This window comes from Paramacrobiotus metropolitanus, unplaced genomic scaffold (genome assembly GCF_019649055.1).
Source record: "Paramacrobiotus metropolitanus isolate TYO unplaced genomic scaffold, Prichtersi_v1.0 Parri_scaffold0000306, whole genome shotgun sequence".
Classification (NCBI taxonomy): domain Eukaryota; kingdom Metazoa; phylum Tardigrada; class Eutardigrada; order Parachela; family Macrobiotidae; genus Paramacrobiotus; species Paramacrobiotus metropolitanus.
The window spans coordinates 31,329-54,545 of record NW_026570526.1 but is presented as its reverse complement, the minus strand read 5'-3'; the positions used below and the strand labels follow the sequence as shown (position 1 = coordinate 54,545).

At 43.4% G+C, this 23,217-nt stretch overlaps 2 protein-coding genes across 2 annotated transcripts; both read right to left on the bottom strand.

Annotated features, from left to right (window-relative positions):
- Positions 1-898: 898 nt before the first annotated feature.
- On the bottom strand, positions 899-2,359 carry LOC129601974 (uncharacterized). The gene is made up of 2 exons (XM_055500895.1): positions 2,100-2,359; positions 899-1,270 (listed from the first exon to the last, which is right to left on the bottom strand). Exons 1-2 carry the CDS (start codon positions 2,336-2,338, stop codon positions 1,147-1,149), a joined length of 363 nt encoding a protein of 120 aa, XP_055356870.1. The 5' UTR covers positions 2,339-2,359; the 3' UTR covers positions 899-1,146.
- LOC129601973 (uncharacterized) lies at positions 2,340-14,838 on the bottom strand. Its single transcript, XM_055500894.1, has 4 exons — positions 14,633-14,838; positions 6,896-7,709; positions 3,653-3,764; positions 2,340-2,844 (listed from the first exon to the last, which is right to left on the bottom strand). The coding sequence occupies exons 2-4, from the start codon at positions 7,701-7,703 to the stop codon at positions 2,340-2,342; spliced, it is 1,425 nt and encodes a 474-aa protein (XP_055356869.1). The 5' UTR covers positions 7,704-7,709; positions 14,633-14,838.
- Between the last annotated feature and the right edge of the window lie 8,379 nt (positions 14,839-23,217).

The following is a 23,217-nucleotide window of genomic DNA, read 5'->3' as shown; positions in this document are numbered from 1 at the left end:
GGTCTCACGATACCGGTGGTAGTCCGAGGGATCATCGCCCGGAAACGGAGCCAGCCACACGCCAACCCGCTGCTGGCTTTTCGCGATTGGGTGGAAGGTGTGGGCTAAAAGCGCAGCAGTGCGGCGTGGACGCGTTGGCTGCGGCATTCTGTTGCGCCGTTGCTGGTCCCTGCACGACCGGCAACGGAAGATGTTGTGCTGCCTGGGGCGAGAACAACCTATGCTGCCATAATGCACGCACTCGGCCATTGGTTAAAGATCATCAGCAATGTGTAGGAACTTGCAAGTAGAGCACTGGCTGACGTTTTGATGGATGTTTACACCGTGACCTTTCGCCGAGGACAAGTAGTTTCAGGACATTGTGGCGGACATCGCCAGTTCATCTGGCCGACAGACGCTTTGAAGGGGGACATTTGGTCGGTAGGACACCATACGGCTCTATATGTCGTCGCGGGCCAGTTCGACACGGAGACGTTTCGCCGTGAGACGGTTTTGACGAAGAGACATTGCCTCTATCAGACAAAAAATCAGAAAGCATATTAACCATAAGAAGGCATAACATAAGAAAACATAAGAAAGCTTAACGAAAAAAGCCAATGTCATGAAATCTGGAAAAACAGAGCGCGCCGAAAGAAGCTTGCCGAATTGCCGCCTGATTCCATAATCCCAAGACGAATTGTCCGCGACCAGATGCTTTGCGTCAAAATGTCACAAAGTTTACATGCCTCAAGGCCGTAAGCTCGAAAGCGAAGTGTCCCAGCGTCTGGATATCCCACGGCGCAAGTCGAGCCTCGGATGTAAGTGCGGCAAAATGTCACACTCTCAGTGGAAGGGGGGTTGTGCGTTAGAAGGCCATTTTGACGCCAGAAAGAACAACCGCTGCGTAATGTCTGTCCGATCTAACTTTAATAGTCAATAGCCATCAAACAGCCAACAATTGGGAAAGCGGGCAAGCAGTATAGATGACACTCGAAATCTAACCAATACAAAAGCAACCGCAATTCCTGCTTCCAAATATAAGCAAATGTTCTCTTATTACCGCTAACGCGAGAAACCCATCGGATTCCTCGAGTAGGGTATCGGTGCCAAAAAAACATAAGAATCCATAATAAGTTTAGCAAAACTATTTGTACGAGCCGCTACTTGTCAAACACGAAATACGTCGTTGATTCCACACACGGCCAATCGGCTCCAGGTGCGCACATCCTCAGTGCGCAGATCCACGTCGTTCCATCCCTTTGGCGTGCCGTCGGCGTGGAACCCACTGAATCTGCAATTAACCACAGATCCGAGGTCAACTAACGTTGCAGTTGTAAGACTGTCTCTGGTTTAGCCGCATTCAACTTTCCGGTCACGGGCGCCCAACATACGCGACAACTGTGTTTTGACCGTCTGATACCGACCCTATTTTCTGCGACCCAGCTCTTTCCAGCCTCACACCCAAAGGGGGCAGATCGTCCGTGCCCACTAGCTGATCACTGCCAGTGTTGAACGACAGTCATTTGGAAGTTTTTCACGCAAACCCGTGCAGTTTTAGTTTCTCTTTATGATTTTAGAAAAACAATGCACGCCATGTGCTTACTACCGTAGTATCCCAAGCACTGATTGGCGGCGTCATTGGCTCGTCCGCCCCGGCAAAAGACACGTAATAGTTGATACATATTATTATGGGCATGCTGGATACTGTAACGCGGGCTGTTATGCCGGCCTTCTAATGGGCTGCTTGTTGACCGTACCACGATGTCGTGTGGGCTGTTGATGGAAATGTCGGCACTGCCGGGCGTGAGCTTAGCTGTGAAGCGCAGGTGGGTTTACAGTGACAAAGACGAGCGGGATAGAAACTTAGTAAAATAAACTCAGTTATTAAAAGAAACTCTGATTGGCGGCATTATTGGCACGTTTAGAGTAGGTATATTTGCTGCGCTTCTTCCGGTATACCTATCGACTCTGTGGTTTAACTTGTGCGGACGGCTCCAGACTACAGTATAATGGTAAACGGCAAACTATGCACAGATTAAAAATAAACCATCAAGTTCATGCTGCTTTTTCCACTCCCTAAAACACAAGCTGTACAATACATACTGTACTTCGCAACTCACACTGTCAGATAGGCTCGGATCCTGTCCCATTCAGCCGGATACTGCAGATTGCGCACCCAGCGCGCATGCACGGCCGTGACCTTGGCGTAGACGTCGTCGGTCAGCGGCGGAAGTGGCTGTCCAAGGCCCACATGAACCGCTGCGCCATGCTTTCGTGGCCATCGCTGCTGTGCAGCACCAGCTGCGGGATCGTGATACGCAGGGCCTCGCCCGCCAGGACGCCGACGTGAGCACGGCATTTCAGGCGCGCCATCCACTGCGTTTCGTCGGGGGCAGAGGAACTAAATCGTCGATGACGTGGGGGGTGGAACAGTAGAGCAGCTCGAAGATGGCATCGCCGAACATTTCATACACGGTCCAGTTGTACAGCAGAACACGCCGACAGCACGCGTCAAACTCGGCCGGCTGCATCGCCACTGCGTACCGCAGTCGATCTGGTTCCGCGCCGTAACAGCGATATATCGAATATGGAGCACATGTTGTAACCGTACAGCCTTTGAACATTATGGTCGGTACGGTGATTCCCATGGCTACTAACAGGTTTCTCAAACGAGCGGGACTGCTGAACAGCTGCAGCACCGTGATACTTTTGGTCGCTACGTTGACCGTACGGCTCAGGAGAGACGCGACTTTACCGTAGTTCAAATCGGGAGACATTTTGGTGCAAGAGCAGGTTTCAAAGCAGATGCTGATGTGCTCCGTTGCTTGAGGACGGCTGAGCAGCGCAAGCCATAGCGCACACACTCTGCAACAACAGCCCAATCAACATTATAACCTATACTGCGGAGTAAAACGTTCAAAACACCATGCACGCGGTTAAAAATTAGAACTGCAACTTGCGCCCTAGCTCCACTGAATTTTGACAGAATCAGGAATGCAGGTTGTACCGCACATTAATTATCGAAGTTGCACCCTCGGGGTGAGTACGCTTGAACGCCATGGTGGAGGTCAGCAAAGGCTCATTTCTGGGAACAAATACCATTTCGGAGGGCACAACTTTGACGCAACATTCCCTCCTGAAAAAGTCCATCCCCACACGCACTACACGGCAACCGCCTCGTCAGTGGGTCGCCCATGTTAGGGAAGTTAGGGAAAGAGAACCACTGGTGTTCTAAGTGCTACCATTTTTCTAGATTGAAAAGATTCCCCGATTCTGATGTCCTAGCCGGACTTGCTCTAAAAGCACTTCGCCAGTAGATGTCGCTTCTGAAAAGGTCGCTGCAATTATTTCATCTCGGTAGCAGACTAGCAGGTAGCCCATGAAACTGCTGTGTTTGACTTTGACATACTCTCAAGTCGGCAAGGAAATTTAACTGGCCCAACACAACACACGCTCATTATCAAACTGAGAAAACTCCGCTGCAGCAGGCAAATGATACAACACAGCTTAGAATTGCAAGCATTATTAGACTCTTCAGGTTTATTCAAATTATTATGACACGTTTTGTAGCTTGCAGCCTATTCGCAGTGCTTAGAGACTAATTCAACCGGCGCAACGGTCAATTTCGATTTTAGCTAATGGGTGCGCACTCACGGGATAATCCCTACAGTACCGTTTAAGCCTCATGCAGGAGTGCAGGTCGTGATGAGCAAAAACTTCGCAGAGCAGGAGAAGCGGTAGATCACTGATCACAGTGTCCGAAGATTGTATAGCCGCTCGCATATCTAAAAGCAGACAACAATTTGCGCAAAACTGCCAAAAACACTGCTAAAGATTTTTAAATCAGTGACGAGCACTATTCGCAAACGGTCAAGAAACTAAGCATTATCACAATACCAGTGTTAAAATTTGTTAACAACCCAAAGTATACAGAAAAACGATTGCATTTTGCTTGTGAATTTCGAAGCGTAAATACTAGTACAGTAAATTCAAAAAAGGAAGCAAAGTCGGCTCTTGTACTGTTTTTTATAAATCACTAGGAAGCTGCACTTTTGCGTGCATAGGTAGAGCGGAGCGCAGCGTGATTGGTTGGAGGTTGCTCGTCATCGGCTATTTTACTTCGTATTTACTTGACGAACCGTTGCATTTTTCCTGGCGTACGAAGGGTGCGTTTAACGCGTGACAGCCCAAGTGGTCGCGGGACATTGCATCGTGGGACATTTCGCCACACGTTTTTCGTCGCAGCGGCTAATTTGTTTTGCGATAACGCGTTTTGCAGCCGTTTTGTTGTGTGACATTTGGCCACGCGACTTTTTGGGATACGAAGAAAAATTATCGACTGATTTGTAGCAACGAACAGTCATAATTATGACTATTTGAAACAAAAGCGAGTTGCCCATAGACAAAATGTCCGTAAAACCAAATGTCCCGCGACGACCTGTCGCGTAGCCGTTTAACGAGCCATGTACGAGATTTATTTATACATGGCTGTTTGATGGTCTTCCTTGGTTCACTGAAATGTTGTTGTTTCGTCTTTATGCCGATGGAAGACAAAACGGAAATGTGGCCGGAACCAGGCTTGCGGAATAATGCGAAAGGTTTTTTAAAACAAATTGGCACTATACGAAGTTTTATCGCATTGTTTTTTACCGTCAAAAAGATCAGTTCCCCTTAGAGTTTTTTCGTCACTTAATTTGTCCCACTTATCGTTGGTCATGACATTACAAGCTGGTGAAGCTGGGCAGAAACTTTTAATTATTGGCCCCAGGATGGCCAAGGTCAAAAAGAGGAAGGAATAATTAAAGGAAGGAAATTCCATGGTCAAACAGAGGAAGGAATATGACCTTGGCCTACAGGATATGTAGAGAAGTGATGACGTAATAAGAAGGTTGCAGAATAAGGAAGTGATTGCGTAATAAGAAAGTTATCTTCCGGCCAAGGTCAAAAAAAGGAAGGAATAATTAAAGGAAGGAAATTTTTTTGGTCAAAAAGAGGAAGGAATATATTTAAAGGAAGGGATGTTTTTTTGACCAAAAAGGAAGAAAATTTCGATGGTAAAAAAAATGAAAAACATTTTCGTTGTCAAAAAAGGAAAGAAATTTCGATGGTCAGAAAAAAATTTTTTTGCAGTTAATGCGCTAAGAAAATTTTTAAAAAGTTTGGGGAATTAAGTACTTACGCGCTACTGTCCGTTTGATCAAGTAATGCAGAATAAGCGTTACAGAATGAGCGTTATAATATGCAGAATAAGCGTTACCTGTTAATTTTACGGTAAGAGTACGTACGGCGCAAACTGTTCTTATAGAATGTTTTAGAAGTCTGGCGTTTAAATAATAATGGCGCGGTCTTTCGATTATACTGTTATCAAATTTATGCTGCAAATCCAAAGATTCAGTGTTAAACTTAAACAAACCATAGTATGTTCACAAAGATAGGTTAACATGCCACAAAATAAGCAACCGCAAAAGAAGTACTTAAGTAAACACAAAATTAGTAAGTGCATCTGACCACAAATTCCACAATGTACACTACATATCAGCTGAACAAAATAGGATCAAGGAGATGTTAATTGTTGTCAAACCAACGAAAAATTAACTGCTGTCAAAATTAATAGTTCTCTCCGAAACTCTACGATAACTTTGAGTTCTTAAAGTGTAAAATGTATTGTCAACTGAGGTGCCGGTGTCCGTTTGTTATAATCACAATGATGGATTCGTATGTACAGATACTCAACATCATCATCGTGAGCAGGAGGCTCCATACTTATTATTAGCTGTAGTTGCGTCACATTAATAAGCCAAATTAATTGTTACATTAATTAGTCACATTAATTGGTATTTGCGAGAATTTGTCTAGAACCCGACATGACCCACGAATTTGCTACCGGAACGTGAGACTACACCATGCCCATGGTGCTTTACTGAAATGAGTGAATGAGGAATAACGCATGCCAGCATAATTATGCAAACTTTCTTACCCTATCTGCCACTGCTTCTGATATGAGTGCATTCTGTAAAAAAGGCAGGCGCCTTACTCCTACTGATAAGTCACGTATCGTTGCAGGAACGCAGAGTCGCAGACTAAAAAGTTATAACTCCCGCAAAAACGACGCAAAGCATTTGTCTGTTGTGTGTTAACCGTTAACAGTTAACGTGCTGCGGTGTATGTACACTGTAAATAAGGAATATTAATAGCAGGAAGTATTAAGCAGGATATGATTTTTAAATGGGGCTGCCTCATCGGGCATCAAAGGCGACCGCCACTGCTGTTATTCTTTCATTAAGAGGCTGATTCAGGCCTCGACGATTCAGCACATCAAAGCAAATAACGTTGTACTGCACTGCAGCACTACCGTATTTGTTATGTAATTCTACTGCATTTGTTGTTGTTGAGTATTCGTTTTTCTGTTATTTGTCAACAAAATATTCCTAGCACCAAAGCACACTAAGAGCACGTTTAATTACTTGTTATCGCAAAATTAATAGGTTTTGCTGTAACGCTTAATCTGCATTACTTGATCAAACCGACAGTAACGCGTAAGTACTTAATTCCCCAAACTTTTTAAAAATTTTCTTAGCGCATTAACTGCAAAAAAATTTTTTGTTTTTGACCATCGAAATTTTTTTCCTTTTTTGACCACGAAAATTCCTTCATTTTTTTAAACCATCGCAATTTTCTTCCTTTTTGGTCAAAAAACATTCATTCCTTTAAATATTCCTTCCCCTTTTTGACCTTGGCCTATCTTCCACTTCCGGGACAGACAGACAGCCGGACAGACAGACATTTTCGTAGTTTTACTGAATTAAAGGACCTTCGTTGCGCTCCCGTCGATTGTACTTTATGGATGTTCTTGCCACCGTCATTGCCCTGCTCTGGCTTCATTATCACTACTGTACTCTACCGGAGTAGCACTTACCTTCGCCACCGAGCGCGCGACCATGGCCGCAAAGGTCGCCGTAATCAGTCGGGGGCCGATCGGCCCGAGAGTCCACGTGGGCTTGCAGCAGTGCCGACAGCGCTGCCACCGACTGCTGCTCGGTCTCCACGCCGCCTGCCCGGCTGATGATGATAAACGTGCATCCACTGGCTTCAGTGCGAAGATGGAATCGGTCGTAATAAGGACAGCCACCCATATATGCCACATCCTTTCGATACGTTCTACAGCAACGTTGGATTATACGCAACTTGTCGGCGCCGTCGCGCAGAACCTCTTGCGCCCGGGCGAACGGAATAAAGTGTTTGCGGAAGATTAAACCGCTGCTGCGGTACAGCAGCGCCGGCTCGTCCCACGCCGACTGCCCGACAATTTGGCATACATCCACCAATTCCGTCCGACCAGTGCAAGACTCGCTACCAGCTCCAGGTCCATCCGTTCTAATAAAATACATATACGGCTCGCCCAAAAAAATGACATGATTCAGTACCACCGCCCGGCGAAAGCGGAGTGGCCCGTCGTCCTCATCACGGAGTGCCACCATTACGGGGACGTCTTTCCAATCGCTATACCGAAGAGCCGACAAAGGCCACACCCGTCCCGCATGGATCCAGCTGGCGGGGACCTTTTTGCCAGCAAAGTGGATGAGAGTATAGTCCCCGACGATATCCTGAATGTGGCCCAGCCAATACGCACCGTCCTCGTTGCGGACCGCCACCGTGTTGTGATAGCTCAACTGGTTGACATCCACCAGCAGCCGCTCATACGGGGGCATCGGCCAAGAGTTCATAGTGATCTAAGCAGCAACCGAAGGTGATTAGCAACAGCTTCCACTGAGTACGGCAAACTGGCAATTACTGCAGATTCTTTGTAGTTGTAGTTTGTAGTACTTCCAGGGCACATTTTCCGGGTCCAAATTCAGAAAAATCTGATCTTTGGCAGAAACATAGTATACCATCGTAGCATATTTAAAAAAATAATTTCAGCTGCTGACACTCAAAGGGCGTGGCCAAACATAATTATTAATTAAGTAATAGCACATACTATTGCACTGCACTAGTGTAGTACTCTAACAGCTGTTTGTATCAGTGTAATAATAATAAATCAGAAAATTCTCATCTTTTGCCGAATGACAGTGTACGACTATAGCACGTTTAAAAAATAATGAACTCTAATATTTACCACAAGTTTCGGGAGCACCCTGCACACAGTGAGGAAAAGCAAAATCCAGATTAAATACAGTGGCAATATGTGGTACATACTGTTGCACTACCGCAAAGAATCGCAGCTACAAAACGGTTTTTCTACTCTGTCGTCTTAGAGTTTGCACATTAAATTTTTCATTAATCAGAATGTGGCAAAGTACGTTTCTGCAAGAGGTGAAATTTTCCTGATATGCTGTCATTTTATAAAAAGCCTGTGCGGGTATAACGCTAGTGCAAAATAATAACATGCAGTATTACTTACTTATTAATTTTGTTTGGCCACGCCCTTTGAGTGTCAGCAGCTGAAATTATTTTTTTAATATACTACGATGGTATACTATGTTTATGCCAAAGATCAGATTTTTCTGAATTTGGACCCGGAAAATGTGCCCTGGTTAGTAGCAGTGAGAACAATACAAGAAAAACGCACGCTGCGTGCATTGCCAGACGGGAGCGAGAGTAACAGAAATAATTAAGTGTAATTTCCGTTACCGTCCTCGTCCGCCTCACAAGTTGTACGACAAAATAGGCTCACGGATAGTACGCAATATACAGTCAAATGCCAACGCATGTTGCAAGGTTTTTCTCTTGTAATGTTGGCTTATGAATTTGGTGGACAACTTCTGTCTAGGCCCGCTGACACTGTGAGACGTTTTGCGGGAAGCAGTAAGTCTCCAGTTAGACTCTAACATTTGTTTGAGTGGACGTCTCGGCCTCCTATTCTCCCGTCCGATTTATCTGTACGTGAAGGGGCGGAGTTAGTTCGTGACAAAAAAGTACGAAAATAAAGTACTTGTAGGACGTGTAAAACATATATGCATTTCCTGCCATAAGGGAATTTAACTCCTTTGGGTGGGTGAGCAGAGATGCGGCTCACGTAAAGCGACAAAATCTTTCAAAGGATTTCAGCGTATTGCGCCGGGGTGCAGTGGTACTGCCTACGCGGATCTAACGACGTAGCCGGGGTTCGATTCCCCCATCGGCGCCTTTTTCAGCCGTATCTCGGTTTCCAGTGGATAGCGCCCTGGTTTTAGGTGGGAGGGGCACCGAGAATCGAGAAAACAGCAACAGAGCGTGCTGCAAAATTGTCGAAAATTAAAGAAAAAAAGCAAAACCGGTTCAAAATTTTGTACAGCAAGGTGTGAAATCAAAAATTACATGGAGTGGGCATTTTCGCACGAAGCGCGAGGCCAGCAAACGTTTCCACTGCGGAAACTGCGAGAAAGTTCATAAAAAATGTTAAGCATAATTAAATTTCTTTTGCAGTGGACGTTACTAAAGGTCAAAAGCAATGCTTTATCATGTACAGTATATGTACTGAATTTAGAGAAAAAGTTTTATTTGCGCGCAAAGCATGCACATGTTCTTACTGCTGAAATTTCCAAAAATTCGATAAAAACGGTTTCAAGCTTTGCAGAAGTTCCCCTTGGAACACGGCTTATTTTAATACAAGAATAAGATTTATTTTGTGCTATGGTTATATGAAACATAGATATTGTGGGACGAAGTACCTATAGACACACAGTTAACTAAGTTTTATTCATTAAAGAGGTACTAAATTTGCGATTAGCGGGAAGCCGACCGCTGCCGACGTACAAACGGTTTGCGATTGCAAAAATCGCTGGAAATTTTACTAAAAATAATAATTTCTGTAGTTTTTATGTAGTCGGATTTGGTTTTATGTACCCGACTACTGTAGTAGTCGGGTTTGGTTTTCAGCCTCCCGTGCCCCATTAAAAGTAGACAGGTGATTGATATTTATTTTGGTACTTGTATCCACATGTGTAGTCACTCGTAGTTCGCGTGGGTCACAGTACCCCTTAAATCAGCACTTTTTTGGCGGAAAAAAACCAAATTTTGTAACGATACAAATTTTGTCGAAGTCGGACATGAAGTATACCGGTAGAAATTGCATAAATCCTGGTCGCACAGAAAATGTTGGGACTGTCTTCTAAGTATGTGTATTACTAATTATGAATTTTTTGCATTTGTTTTGTGGTAAGTCAAAGTTTTTAATGACGATTTGAGTGCAGGTGTGATTGTTGCCTACTTGTGTCTGAACGAATTAATAGTTCGCGCTTGATAAAACGGTAACGAACGTGTACAATCCGTACATAATTAAATACTGTTATATACAGCTGATTTCATTTCGGAATACTCCCTGGAAACTTAACAAACTCCCAGTTTTCTGTGCGTTAGGCCGGTAACAAACCATCGGCATCCAGCACAACCTTACTTGATAGCACTACAGGTGCACTTGGATTATGGTGCAATTAGGCAATAAAAGTGCATTGCACATTATCGACGATCAAAAGTTAAAGCAAGGCGATACAGCTGCACTGCGGCTACCCGACACTGCCCAGAAAAAACGGTTGAAACGATGTCAATATCTTTGACTAAATGTCTTTGAGAATGTTGCCAATTTGCTAATACATTAGCTCATATTAATCATTAGCTGCCGGATAGATAAATTTTGAATATATAGCAGCGGATTAACAAAATATTTTACATGGTTCAATGCGGTGTTGAATGCGTTCGACTGAAAACTAAAAAGTCAAGTATGACTTAGGATATCACTGTCAAGTTTTGCCGCGCGCAATAGCAGCGCATGGAATCCGCAGCCGTTACGGCGCGACTCTGTGTGAATTACTGATAAGATGCTTTTTTCGCATCGATACTCCTTACGCGTACGTGCGCGCTTGCGATAATTATGCCGTCTTTTAACCGGTGCATGTCACAAAGCAATATTGTGCGCAGCACTTTTCAAAGGTTAATAATTTAATTAGGGATAAGTGCTAATTTTAGCTTTTGTGCTGCCACTGCTACGGAAAATATAGTGAAACAGCCGTTATGATCGTTGCGGTTCTGGCTAGCATGCTTGATGCTAGGAACAAAGGTCATGAAATTTGCGTTTAATTCATAATTACAGTGTACTCAGTGTATGTACTCTGTAGTTATTCGATGTTTTTCGCATTCCGGACACTTTGACAATATGATTTGCAAACCGGACACCACAGACACGACATTCCTTTAATATTCCACATTAGAAGGCGTGATAAGTGGCTTTATTATTCTCGTAAACAAGCTTGCATAAAATAATAATTATTACATATTCAGTTTTTGATAATTATTTATCAAGTGGAACAACATGGAAAATGCTTTGTCCAGTACGTGAATCGATATTTTCAGATTGTCCGGAATACGAAAAACAAGTAGAAAGGATTTTGTAGTCAGTTATTATTAGGTAAAAACTTAAATATTCAATAATAATAAAAGCCTAATTTTCAAGGTACACGGTCGCAACGTACAATAGAGTATACACCGCACCTACGTACAAAATGCACTCTCAATTACTGCATGGCTTTATACGAATATCAGCAGCACATGCATTAATTAATTAATACATGACCTTTCTATATTAAGAAAGAAAGACTCTGTAGCCAATGCTTTTCGTAAAGTATTAAGTTAATCGCTGTAATGATTATAATAAAAGTCACAACGCCCCATGAGCAAAATTGGAACTTACTGTTTACTGTTTTGTGTTCGGTCTTTGACAATTTATCCTTAATACACAGTTCAGCGCCATGCATTCTAATTAGTGCAGAGGGCGATTTGCAGACGTAAAGTGTATAGCAGACTTATGCATAGGCATTAATTAACGTATAGCTTAATCATCGTTGTATTGTACGCTCATGCCACGTGTACGTGCAAGGGTAATTTAAATTATTTTTTACAATAAAGGTGTATGAACATGAGCGTTTTTGCTTCTGTACAGATACAAGCATAAATAAAATAATGAAACAGCACATAATGGTTTGGAGTTTGGACAGTGGCAATGTAAAAGCTCAATTGCCGGCAAATGTTTGTCAGCTGAAATCGGTTTTTGTGTTTTCCGAAAGAAATATGTTATATCACGACAGCTTTCATGCTGCACCAGATAAAAACGTAACTGCCCAGACGTTATCAGTCGGCGCGAAAGTGATTTGAGTGAATCGACATGCACTCTTGTGTATCACATGCCGTTTTTTGTGTTTCGCTCACCCGAAACACACAGATTTGTGGTTTCACGTAAACATTATTAGTAGGGGTGCCCCCCTTCTTAAATTCGCCACTCTTTCTAGCTGCCGCATTGATTTTACGCATATCAGATCCAGTAACAAAATTTTGAAAGTTCCTAAAATTCTGGCAGTACTTCTTAGTGTGCGGAGTGCGAAGTCGCTTACCGATCGAAGAAACGGCACGGAATGCAGATTCATCTTAATTCTGGAATTCTTCACGGTACATATATAGTGAGTACCACACTAGAGCGTCTGTACATGTACGAAAACTTCCGCGGCTAAATTTGCGATTCTAAATTACTTTGCTGCATGGTCTTAGAGCGTTTTGTGCCCAAAACTAAGATTTGTATATCGTACTGCACATTGGCGTGAAAACCGTTTGTGCTCGCAACACGTCCGTTTGGAGAGTTCTCGGTGAAATAAAATTCCAAAAGCTTAAACGCAGGAAACTATACTAAAAGCCTCATTATCAACCGGTTTTCTTCAAATTTTCCAAGGTAGCACATCAGCGGGATCGTTGATGTTACACCGAATCAGGTTTCCATAGCTTGCTATTTTATTCGTCGGTACTGGCTTGAATGAGTTCCTATAGCGTTCTATAATTGAAATGCAAAAATCTGTCCGTAAACTGCAAAAATGCACAGGCATGACTTTTTTGATATTTGCGCTTCGTGTTTTGAAAAGTGTCTCAATTATTTGTAATGCTTTCAACGAACAGTGACCTTTAAAAGCTGTCTGGAGTTATATAAATTATTTAGTTATTTTATCGAAATCCAACCATGCCATAAATACTGATTCCTTTGTTAATAAATTTGTTTTATTTTATTTATTCGAAATAATTTTCACTAATTTTACGAATATTCAAATATTTGAAACTAATGGCTGTGAGCCTAAATCACAAGTGTTATACATGATTGCTGGATTTTAATTTTTATGCCGGATATTCTTGAGCATTTTTTGCTGGATATTTTACTGTTTTATGAGTATTTGTCAGAAAATCAAAATTTTTTTGAATATTTTTGTAACACTTACTAACAAAATTTAATCGCCGCAGCAAAAATTGCTCAACATATATACGTATAATATATATCTGATTGGCTGAGTTAGCGCTTAATTAACCAGTTCCGTTTTGGTTTTCTTTATAAGAAATAATAATAAGATTAATATAACTATAAGAAAAATGCGAATGAGAATTTCCCTTCCATCCTTGCTTTTAAATAATTTAGTATAGTGTACGGGGTTTTTTAGTAATAATGACTGGTTGTGAAAATCTCTCTGACGTTTTCATTTCTTTATGTGTATTTATATTCTTCGAATTTTCTGTGATTTTGCAACTTTTTTTGAATTACCTAATAACTTCGACCCTGTATTATACGGTACATCCTGATACTTGCGGCTGTATGCGCTTATTTTGACAAAAATCCTAAATCAATCTGATAATTCATTTGCTTCATTTCAAATTGGTTTTGGGGACACAATTAGTCGACTACAAATTCTTCATTTGATTATAATTGTTGTTGAGCGAAGCTCGCTTTGTACATATTGAGAAATAAAGTACAACAATTAGTAAAAGTAAGTAAATCTGCTGCCGGATAAGTGAAAAGCAAAGTCCACGAAAACTATCGAAAGTAAGCAAATATAAGTCAATCTCCAAAAACGAGTGGTAAAAATAAATGCTTTATATATTGTGAAGAAGTTGTACTACCCAACACAATAACTGAAATATTTTTTTATCTTAGTACTTTAATAGCTATAGAAGCAACAAACATTTTTTCACACATTCTACACAAGTTCATGAGAAGCTGAAATATGAATTTAGACATACTGCGAAGCCAAATAATAGTCTCTTTCATAATGCGAGTCTTTACATGCGGTTTTGCTGCTGTTCTTGTGATAATTTTATAATAATTGGTAATAACTGCAACAACTTCAAATTTCATTTTCAGCCACTAAGAGTTTACACAGCACCAGCATTAAGTTTTGCATATTCCTAAGATTCTATCGATACTACGCAGTAGTTGAATACCTATTAACTCTGCTGAAAATTTGCCGATCGTAACTCTGCGGAGAATGTAGGTTTACTTTAGTTATCGAATCCAACGACAGGATAATGACAATTAACTGCTAATAATTCTTATTCATGGCTAAGCAGGCATCAAGTCGCAGTGTAGCAACTAATAAGACGATGTACGATACACTAAGTGCATGAGTATCGGCTTCTAAAAGTAGTAAAACTTTTGCCAGTCTTCCTAAAAACAGTAAGCAAATATCAAGTACTCGTATCACTGTATCAGCAACTTTACAATGGATTAATGGCCATAATTTTTCAAATTTCAATAAAGACGGGCATTTAATGCAGTCGCCTTCGACATGCTTTAATTCAATACGTTATTTCTATGCTCTCGTGCAAACAAAATGGTAACATAATATCTGTAATTTACGTTTCTGCAACTTACCGTCCAAATGGTTAAAAAAATCCTCGGTCATATAGTTAGTGAATGTGAACAATAATAATCATATCATTATAACGCACTGGAAAAATCAGTAACCAAGTTCGATCGAGATTTTCTACCGAACGTTTTTACAAAGTCGAGGCCGGGATCTCCATTCCATGCGTGACAGTGCAGCCTTGCCCGGGTCGACTAGCTTGCACTAAGCACTGTACGCATGCACTTGCGACTGCGCAACGTGCTGTCATGATCACGGCTGCTGCTAGCGGGCGTCTCACCGGTTCTTAATACGTACTGTCTTATTAGTTCTTATTGTACACAGTGCAACATGTTCATTTCCTGGCAGGGACACAGTACGTACAGTAAAGTACAGTACGGTGAATACGGTATGTACACTGTACATGCTGTATGTACATACTGTATGTGCATAGTGCATACTGAGCACAAGCAATCTAAGTCGAGTACTGTAGGTAGTCCGCCTTCTTCTGTCTGGCGCTTTATCTGTAATTTGTCGATGTTAATGGAGAAAAACACTTGCGTGGCAATTTCCTACAGAAAATTATTGCTTCCGTTGCGTTTAGATTTAATCGAAATACTTGAACTATGCTGGATACGAACCGCGAAAAGGTTATTAACCCAACCAGTCTTCCCACCCGTTACTATTCCCGCCTGCAGGCATAGTGCCACCGTACACTGTTGCGGCCTAGGGTTGAAATCACGCTTTCACCATTTCACATTTCACTTTTCATTTCACTTTCATTTCATAATCACGCGGACCCTCGCGTGAAACGTGAAAGTGAAATGAAATGAAACGTGAAATGCATGAAATGGTGATATCATGAAATCGCTTGAAATGCATCAAAAGCGGACGAAATTAGAGCGATTCACAATATTTCTTGCAACGAAAATGTTCACTCCATTGTATTTTTTTGTGTAACCGCTTCTAGTTCGATATCCTGCATTAAGCAGCACTGCGCGTAAGCATTAATGGTGCAACTGGAAGAGAAGAAAATGTTTATCGTACGCTTTTAGTGCAGGTAATTTCAGAATTCCGAGATATAAATGCATAGGTAGCCAAAAGGCCTAAGATTTAATTCTACCGTTTTTCCCAGTAATACTAACCAGGGCTCGGTCACCGCCTCCCCCCTCAGAAAAATTTCATTTTTTGTTTGAGGACAGAAGAGGTATGCGGAACACTTAAAAAAATACTTTCATCGGCAATGGTCCAGTGGGCGTGGCCAAACACAAATTTAATGGTCGACGTTATTGCCGTATTGCTGTATTATACGTCATATGGTACGAGTATTACAGAATACAGATTACACTGATAACTTTATTTTCCGAGTTCTGTGTTATCCGTTACCACTGAAGCTTTTATTTTTTCATTGATTTTATTTCCTAAATCACTGTTTTGAAAAAATGAAATTGTTAGAGAATTCGCCAATAGCGACTGTACTGACGCCCGTGTGCTGAAATCCATGCATTTTGGAGCTTGATAAGTGGCGAGATTATTAAAAATTTTACTTTTTCAAAACAGTTATGAAATAAAAGAGTGAAAATTACAGTGGTAATAATAATAATGGGTAACACAGTCCTCTGGAATTAATTTATCATTGTAATCTGTAATACCATAATTTTACGATACCGCAATACGACAATGGCAATACATGCAATAATGTCGACCATTAAATTTGTGTTTGGCCACGCCCACTGGACCATTGCCGATGAAAGTATTTTTTTAAGTGTTCCCCATACCTCTTCTGTCCTCAAACAAAAAAACAAAATTTTCTGAGGGGGTAGGCGGTGACCGAGCCCTGGTAAGAATTTGTCTAACTAAAGAAAACTATCCGTGCCAAGGTAGAAGAACTCGCTTTGTCAGACTGGGATCTCGTACAGCGGATAAGAAAGAAATAATCTTTTAGAGGTGTTTACAGTGCAATTAAGATCAAATGCAAATAACGAAATTTCTCCGCTACTTACATTTCCACCTCGCGCGGACAAGCTTAAAAGGCGCGCTGCGCGCCCAAATACGACTAGTATCTAACTCGAAGGAAATTCCGTGCCGCAGTACGCTACTGCGCTGTTTTCTTGAATAGAAATGAACATTTTCTTTGTACGCCTTGTTCTTATATACCGATTACCATTTTCACACTTCTACTCCTAATTTTAGTTTTAAATAGTTTTATCTTATTCTGTACTAAAAATAAAAGCAAATTGCAAAATGTTTTTGCACTTACTGTATAGTCTGTACTGAACAATAAATTTACAGTACTCGTAGTAATCCACTTGCAACGAATTTTTTTGAAATATTAAACTTCTACTATAGTACTGTGCAGTTGCAGTATTAAGTAATGTTTTAACTGCTTTTGGCTGTTTGCAACCCTAATAAAAGCCAAAAATTAATAATCAATTTAATTTTTTTTTTCACGTTTCATTTCATTTCACTTCATTTCACTTTCATTTCACTTCTTTTCACAAAGTGGTCTAAGCCTCGTGAATTTCAACCCTAGTTGCGGCAGTGTTGCCAGTAAAAATTAAATGTGCTCTGTAGTTGTAGCTTGTACATGATTAACGGCTGCTTGTTGTGGTAGATTTCCACGTTAACTGCCACGCTCCTTTCTTTGTCCTTCTGACGGCTACATACCGCATGGAGCGTCAGTTGCTTACTGCTATGAGGCTGTTATCAACCGCCAACCACATCGCAAACGACTAAAATTAGGCCCGCGCTGAGCGCTGAGTCTGAGTCTGACCCCTAAAAGGCTGAGTCTGACTACTGAAAGTCTGAGTGTGAGCACTAAAGGGCTGAGTCTGACTACTGAAAGTCTGAGTCTGACCACTAAAGGGCTTAGACTGTTAAAGTAATATCTTGATGACTTTAACTCTTGACCGTAAATATGCGTCCAGCGAATCATATGGTCCATGCGCCTGTGGTCAATACGGATTCTGCGTGGATCAACTCACCACTTCGATACCCTACGTGGACGTACGTACGAAGGGGCCTCAACTTTGACTCAACTTTGATACGGATGCGATATAGAGTGATACTGATCTTGTTGTTCTGTGGCTTTGTGCCTTGTGCATGACGTAGCTTTGTGCCCGTATTAGCCTACAGCAATTCTGTGACGTGTTGCTTCTCTACCGTACGTATTACTGGTGACTTGAATAGCCTTAGCATATTTGATGTTCTTCAACGGATAAGGATATGTGAGAGTGCCCGTTTACGGGCTTGGCTACTCGAAATTAAATCAATCAATCAATCAATCAGTCCAGCATATGGTACATACAACGCTAAAACAAAGAAGTAACGTAAAATTGCAAAATGTTATTAATCTGGCAACACACCATGCGGTACACCAAATCCGATACACCAAATCCAATACGGGACGTTTACCGTGTGTTCTTAAGAGTATAACTGCAGCAACACAAACGTTGAATAGAACGAAAGAAATAACCACAATTGTAGCGCTATTCGGCATTTCCGGCCAAAATAAAATAAAACTTATTTCATTTACATGTAATTCATTTACGTAATTGCTGTACCATACCGAATAATAACTTGTTTTGCTCAAAGCTTGTTTTGCTCAAAACTATGCAACAAAGCTAAATAAATTGAATAAAACACATGCGTTACACCAGAAGAGAAACAAAGAATAGCACTACCTCAATGGAAAATGTACCTGTCGGCTTCTCACTACAATAATAGTATGAGGTGTTTGTTGATGCGCGTATCATGCAGGTTCAAAGAATAGCACTAATTATAGCTTATGTTAATGAAGCAAAAATGAAAAAACCATACAGCGTTAATTGCAGCAACATTATCAGCCTATCTTTAATGATTATACTAGCCTATTCTGCTAAATTAGTATGAGAATTTCAGTTTCGCACGACACAGGCATAACAAAACCACCGACTCGCCTTCGTAGCTGATCAGCTGGAAGTTAATCCGAAATAACTAGGTAAAAACTGCAAAGAACAGTATAAATTTCAGAAGTTGCACAAAATCGTAATGAAGATACCGTCACTCTGAAATTACCCAGATGGAATTTATTATAATTTATGACCATCGGCATTCCAGATAAAGTATACTTATATGCCTATCTAGCCATCGTTGCTATGCAAACCTGTGATCAATAATCGACCGGAGCGAAGCGAAGGTCCTCTTAATTCAAGACCAATGCATTCGTTGATTTCTGTCCGTTACGGAAATTCGTTACGGAAGTGCGTTACGGAAGTAACAGTATGACGTCATCGCAGCCGACAGCAGTGATGTCATCGCTGGCACCATGACTTCAGGGCCCTATAGAGGGGCATTGCAGCCGTTGATTTCTGTCCGTTACGAGCCTACGTTACGAAAGTAACAACGTGACGTCACGGCGTGACTCAGTATGTCACGCAGCTGACCGCTATGACGTCACTGCAGGTGTTGTGTATGACGTCATGGGTAACTCATCTGACTGCTGGTCGCAGCGGATTCATACAGTGGTACTGCAGCGCTTTATTCTGACAATTGCAATTCGTTACGGAAATACGTAGTTGCCGCAGGTAACCGCCGTGATGTCATTGTTGGGTGTTGTTCTGTTGCGGACCGAGGCGGAAGTTCTGGCAGTAATAATTTTTGTTCGTTACGCAAGAAACGAACTAACGAAGAACTGTCGATGTGCAAATAAATCTCATGTATTTGCACACACGAGTGACCGGCAACAATGACCACGGCAAAAATATCACCACTGGCGATGTTTGGTGTCTCCTAAGATACCATCGTTGAAATAGCAATCTTTTGGTAATAATGTGCGATATCAAGGAGCTGCATGATAAAACCTTGGTGATTTGATTCTTCTTCTGCCAATTAGAAGATCAAAACTCATAACTGCACTTCTATACCCGTGGTTATTATTGACTTCATAAAATATTTTTCAAAATACCGTTTTATCTCTAAAGGTCGCGTGTTCAAAATTTTTATGCAAAACTCGGGAAATTTGCGATTTCTACATGTCAGATATGACACGGAAGCAGAGCGAGAAAATGGGGCAAATAGCCTTTATTGGTAACAATAAAGCAACCACAAACAAACACAGAAAACCATTGCGGTATCACTGTGGAAAGTAGCTGCCAGCGAGCTCGCAAGAATCGTGATAATGATTCAGCGTGCTGCAGGTATGCAACAGCTGATGCCGCAAAGCATGGAACCGCTCGTAAGCGCTGGGCTATGCCCCCAAGAGTGCAGAAATGCGCTGATTGGTCAGCGTAGACAAAGTGTACGCTGAGTGAGCAGCGTAATATAGCGGCACGAATGGCGTTGCCATGTGCGGGCGGGCGACAGAGCAAAGCCACAAGAGGTGTCTACCGCCTCGAGCGTGCGGTCTCTGACATGCCTCTGGGCGGGAGTGGGAGCTCCTGCGAGCACCTTCCGACTCTGCCCCTGGCTAACCCGGTAGGGTGCCAGGATCCGATACCCGGTAGGGCCGGATGCCACTTTGTCTTTAAACCCGGTAGGGTCGCTTCCTCCAGACCCGCGGTGCAGTGCACCGAACGGCCGAAATCTGGAGTGCGCTCTGGTTGCAGGGGGTTCCAGTGTGGTTTGAAGGCTTGGTTGCTCGAACAAGTAAAAAAATAAAATTTATAAGGCTCACTGGTTAAACATCGAAGTAAAAAGATCACAATTTCAGTGAGAATTAAAGTAAAGATCAAAGTTAGAGATCCCAAAGCCAATTCCTTTGGTTAAACGGCTAAATAAAAACATCAATTCTTTGGTTAGTAAAGTCTAGAAAAACCAGGTATGGTTAAAAAACTAGACGCAAAATGGCTTATTCCGACTAGGTTTACCACAGGGCCACTTTTGTCCACACGGGTCCTAGTCAACGGTCCGCTTTATCCGGTAGGATTGGTCTGGTCCTGTAGATCCGGGGCGACGGTTTCCAGAGATGTCCACAGGGGTCCAGTGAAGTAAATCCAGCGGTGCGGTATATGGAAGGCACTGTTGCATAGGCAAGGACAGGTTGTCCCCTTCCTGGTTCAAGTATGGTGGACCAAGCCCGGTTGGGCGGTCCATGAGGGCCAATGAGTAAGACCTCTGGGCAGGAGTGGTGCTCCAATGACCCAAATGGTATGCTGGACCAATTCCGTTTGGATGGCCCACATGGGTCTCTAACTTGGACCAGTTTGGTCGTGCATGCCGGTTTGGTCATGCACCTCGGTCCCAAAAATTTCAAAGTTCGAGTGCACCCCCGGTTGGGACATGCATCTCGGGCCAAAATCTTCTAAGGCCAGGAGGGCCATAATGGAAAAATTTTTAAGTCCAAGAGGGCCACAATGGAAAAATTTCTAAGTCCCTGGACCGAAGTGGTGTGATGGACCAAACCCGTTGGGGCGGTCCAAACTCGGTCTCTGACATGCTTTGGGCGGGATCCTGGGTTCCATTGTGATGGGGCTTGCCTCTGGCAGGTGTTGGACACGGAAGTCCTATGTGGCCAGGTTTGGCGCTCCGATGTGGACTTATTCATTTTTTGATGAGCCACGTCGTTGGACGGGCCAAAAGACTTAGTCGATTTTTGGTGGGCCACGTCGTTGGACGGGCCAAAAAACTTAGTCGATTTTTCGACGGTCCAAAGTTGATGGCGGGCCAAATGGACTTAGTCGTTTTTTCGACAGTCCACGGTGTATGGCGGGCCAAAAGGACTTAGTCGTTTTTTTCGACGGTCCACGGTGTATGGCGGGCCAAAATGGCGCGCCAAGGTAATTGGCGGGCCAACGTTGCGGACTCGTTGAGTCTGGTCCATCTCTCTGGCCGTGGGCCATGAGTCAGCTACCATGTCCAAATGGTTTCCCTGAGACCGTGGCCATAACAAAATTAAGTGGCTTCTGACGAAAACATCAGATTGGCCCGGCCAAACTCCAAAAATTTAAATTGTGGGCGCCGGTAGGCGTTTACCACAAAGGAGTCGGTCTACTGACAAGAAGCATCCTCATTTGGCCTCTGGGCGGTACGTCTTCTTGATGTGCCTCTGGGCGGTCCATGGTGAGGATGTTGGACGTGGCATGCAAAGTGGGTGTACCACAACTTCTATGTGGCTCCCTAACTCACTTGTCACAGCTGCCTGGTATGGCAACTAAACTCGTGAGCCGCTTATGGTCCGTTAGACACACAGCGGGCCTGGTCCAACTTCTATGGGCCAGGACTTGGCCGTGGCTTGTCGCAACTTCTATGCGGGCCGTCGCCGCCTTCTGGGCGCTGGATCCTTTCCATGCCGGTGAACCAGGCCTTGCGCCAAGTTCGGTCCGGTGGACTCCGTCGGAAGGTCTGGGATGGCCGAGCCAAATTCATGGTCCCAGCCGCTAAGCCAGAGCCTATCCGGGGAATCCGGTTAAGGTCCAGGGATTAAGGTCCGGTAAGGTAGACGATACATGGCTGTAAGCCACGTTTGTTGGGCGAGGGTCACAACCGTTGGATTGTACCCATCATGGTGTTCGAATCCGGTTCAGCCGATGTGGTCCCACTTCTAAGGGCCAATGCCGGTCCATTTCTAGGGCCGACATGCAGGAATGGTCGTTGGCCTATTCCTGCCCTCTTTGTCCGGCTTGGTCGCCGTCGCCCAACCCTGGGTTGAGTGGGTCAACGACGCTTTCCTCCTTGTCCGCCAATTCCTGTTCGGTCAGGTTATCCTGTGGTTGGCTGGAGGCGCTGGTCGGCTGAACTTCTTGGCCAGGGTGCTCGGCCGGAGTCTGGACGTGTGCGGACGATGCTGTTGAGGATCGTTGAGTGCGAAACTTCGTTGGAAGTTTCCGCGCTGCCGTTCGGTTAACGAACTCTTCCGCACCGTCGTCGAAGTCCGTCGGTTGTCGATAACGGTAGTCTTTGGCGCGGCTCCTGAAAATATTCAGGGCGCTCTGGATTTTGACTCCCGCTTCGATTTCAGGGATTTGGTTTCCGAGGAGGGCCACTTGGGTCAATAATCGAGGAATGATCTTCCCCTGCCGATAGGCGACTTCGAGTTCCCAGTGGCTCCGTAGGTGTCCAAGTCTGGCGGCAAAGATGCGTATCATCATGCCGTGTACGAGTAAGCGTACGTTCCTGGGGCCTCCTTGTGATCGTCCGGCTTGCATGGGATTTCTATGGCGGCTCGTGAAGCTGCGATTATGAAGCTGGCGTTCGCGTCCGGTAGGACGAACTGGGCCAGGTATTTGACGACATCAAGTTGGTCGTCCTTAATGTGCAGTTGGCACAAGTCATTCCAGTCCGGTCTAGTAATGGGCTGTCCAAGTAAGTTCACGTCCATGATGCTCGATAGAGCATTGTCACGAACCATTGGGTAGCCCTCGCGGTTATCGGTGTGTTCCGCCATACTGAAAGCACGGGGCCACTCCTTTTTCTTCATTTGCATTTCAAGACCGGACCGGATGACGAAAATTTGAAGATTCTGGACCATGGCAGTGACTTGGGCCCATTTGTCCCTGGGGTATGGGATGGCGCCCATGATGTAATCCGTCACCTCCCGGTGGGGAAGTGGTCGGATGTTAATGCCTTGGTCCTCAGCATACTTATAGGGATCAAAGTCCGTAGCACTGACGCTTACGTCTTGTCGGGCCGGTAGGTC